Here is a 3,266-nt window from a genome sequence, read left to right on the forward strand (position 1 = left end):
CAGGTGTTTGTTACAGTAACAGAAGCTAACACAGAATGCACTCAAGATTGTTGATCAGTGAACAGATGCAAGATCATTTCAATTTGAATTTCCCTTTATGGGTTTGGAGAGATGGCTCACAGGTTAACAGCCCTTGCTGCCTTTACAGAGGACTGTGATTCAGTTCCCAGCATCCACTTGGCGCTCAGGACCATCTGTAGCTCCAGTTTCAGGAGAATCCAATGCCCTCTACTGGCTGCTTCAGGCACTGCATGCATGTGGTACACATATACATGCAGGCATGTACACATATAATATACAAATCTTTAAATTTCCCTTTATAATAAGTTATAATATACTTGAAGTAAGTGTCCTTTATCAAATCCTTACCATGCCTGAAGTACTATCTCACTAATCTTTATAGGAATTTACATAAGTATAATCATCCTCATTTTAAGGATGAGTGAGTAAGGAACATAGAAAATAATAACTTGGTCACCTTCATACAACTAGTTAAGTGACAGGACCAGAATCCTGACCACACCACCTGTGAACTTGACTGACACCCACTGCTGTGCCCGTGGGACATGGGGGCTTAGATTTAGAAATTTTCTGTTTTAGGTAGAGCTGGGTCTTGCTTATGACAATGACCTAACAGAGCAGTCATTTTCTTTTCCATGTTTATGTGTGTGCACATGCCAGTGCATTTGTGTGCGTGCATCTGGAGGTCAGAGGGCAACTTGTATGAGTCCCAGGGATCAAACTCAGGCTGTCAGACTTGGGGACAGTGCCTTTGCCAGTTCTGCCATCTTGCTGGCTGGGGCACTCATTTTCCCCATTAAGTGGGCTCCCTCATCTCTACGTGTGTGACCATGAAATGGTTACATCAATGAGAAGTGCTGTGTGGTAAAGTGATTGGAAAAGGGGGAAGTGAAAGTTGGCTGCCCGGGTTCAATTCCAGTCTTCCATCTCTCAGCAACATGGAACCCTTGTCACAGGGCTGTTGAAAGGAATGAATAAATTAAGAGATGCAGAGATGGGCAGGTGCCTGGCACTAAGCACTGTTGGCATCATTGCCTTACAGAAGTGTGGCATGGTAACAGGCCAGTCTTAACTCCTCCCTGGGAAGTAGAGTAAAAGTTCAAACTCCTCCACTTGGAGTCGCCTGCTACTTTTTATTTCTCCCCATATCCCACCCCACCTCACCCCACACATGCAAACAATCATATAATAAAGGGCAGCCTATTAAACAGACCCAAATTGATCCTCAAACTGAATTTGTTCATCTTTCCCAAATATGAGGGGAAAGCCACCTGTATTGGTTTAGAGGCCTTGTTTACTTACTACAACAAAGTGTCAAACACTCAGAGATGTCTCAAACCCTGGGGTGTGGTGGGCAGAAGCCTGGGGATGCAAAATCTCCCTTCAGCTCACCTATAGGCCTCTGAAAGGTAACCACGGCAACGCCAAAATCTCGGATCACTTCCACCTTAAAGTCATCACTGGGGAAGCCGCTTATATTCTCCACCAGGATGGTCAGCACTATGTCAGTCACCTTCTCAGGCAGGTTTTCAAATGCCACCATGGAGGGAACAGTTTCACATTCTTTCAGGACATCTTCCATTCTGTTGCTGGGAGAATGTGCTGTATCCAAATCATCTGAGGATTGGAAATTACAATGAAAGGTGTAAGGTATCAAATCATGGTTTTATTAAGTACATTATCCTGAGACAACCCTCCTCACTTATCTTGGCAAACTCTGCTAAAAGGAAATCTCAGATAGTGGAGCTTTTGCTTTAGTGAATTAAAAACTAAAATGTAGCTGGGTGTGGTGGTGCACACCTTTAATTTCAGCATTCGGGAGGCGGGGGCAGGCAAATTTCTGTGAGTTCAAGGCCAGCCTAGTCTATCAGGGAGTTCAAGAACAAAACAAAACCATAACCTAAAATTTAATACTGTGGGGTTTTTGTTGCTCTTGTTGTTAGTGAATTAAAAACCAAAAGTAGCGTTGTTGTTTTTTTATTTTATTGCTGTTATTATCACTAATTCAATGTTATTACTTTTTCTGCTCTGTCTTTCTGAGGAAGGGGCATTCTCCCTCATATGTGTCTCTCGAATACTCGACTGTAATACCCTCCAAGCTTGTACAGGCAGGGTAGAGTCTTCATCTTTGTGCTGCGGCACACGGCAGACAGCTGAGGCTCATCAGGTGTCCACTGCATTAGAGAACTACTGTTGGCCTCCCCGGAGGAGCAAAGGTATAGGAAACTGTGTACATACTCGAGCTGGACAAAGTAAGAGTTTAAAGATTCCACTGTAACAGCATCAGTGAGGAATGACTGGCTGGGTTAGACAGCTTGCTGTGTCAGTGTGAGGGCTGGAGTTTGAATCTCCGGCCCCCTTGTAAAGAGTGGGGCATGACTACATATGCCCAGTGTGGAGAGCAGAAATGGGCAGATCCCAGGAGCTCCCTGGCCAGCAAGCCCAGGCAAAGGGGCAAACTTAGGTTCAGTGAGAGACCCTGTCTCCAGGCCAGAAGGCAGAGTGATGGAGGGAAAGAGTGCGTTTTCCTAAGATTTGGGTGTCTGCATCTCTTCATTGCTCTTGCTGCCCTTATTCAGTATGGTTCTTCATTTGGTGCCCTTTACTCCTGTATTCTTAGCTGCTGCTTCATTTAAGTCTGGGGCAGGACATGGCCCAGTAAAGCAGGAGACTCCATTCCAGCCCCGGTACTGGCTGATTCCTATAGCAGATAAGGGAGAAAGAGCTAATGCTCAGAAGCTGGGGTCCATCTAAGACACACCCAGTGCTCTGTGAGGCACACTGCAAGCATCCACTAAAAGCACTACACGTCCTGTCCTTGCTGTCACTGTCCACGAAATCACAAGTGTCCATCTCCATCTCTCAGTTTTCTCCTCTCCTCAGCTGTAGATGTCTCTCGGCAGAAAAAAAAAGTCCTGTTCCTCTGAAGGGAGCCCAAAGAGCTGAATGGGGTCCCTCTCAGAATGCTTCAAATATCTCTGGTCGGGACTGGAAAGACGATGCAAGTGCAGGTGGCTCCAAGCTGAGCAGAACTTGCCTGGTGTGACTCTAGAGGAAGCTCTCCCGAGCTACTTGTTTAATAAAAACTGCCTGGTGAACACCAGGGCTACCTTAGCTGAGACTTACCTTTTTCTGCAGCTTCTTTTTTTGTCCTGGATCCCTAAAATCAAACAGTAAGACAGCATTATTACACGAATTATTTCTTTTTGTTTGTTTGCTTGGTTTTTTTCCCCAATAGGTTGGTT

General features: G+C 45.2%; 1 protein-coding gene across 1 annotated transcript in view; it reads right to left on the reverse strand.

Annotated features, from left to right (window-relative positions):
* LOC101980291 (poly [ADP-ribose] polymerase 14-like) overlaps positions 1-3,266 on the reverse strand; it is a 144,309-nt gene that overhangs the window by 136,933 nt on the left and 4,110 nt on the right. Inside the window, 2 exon segments of the mRNA XM_013351166.1 lie at positions 1,414-1,638; positions 3,148-3,181. Coding sequence (XP_013206620.1) covers positions 1,414-1,638; positions 3,148-3,181 — 259 coding nt within the window.

The sequence above is a fragment of the Microtus ochrogaster genome, chromosome 2 (genome assembly GCF_000317375.1).
Source record: "Microtus ochrogaster isolate Prairie Vole_2 chromosome 2, MicOch1.0, whole genome shotgun sequence".
Lineage (NCBI taxonomy): Eukaryota > Metazoa > Chordata > Mammalia > Rodentia > Cricetidae > Microtus > Microtus ochrogaster.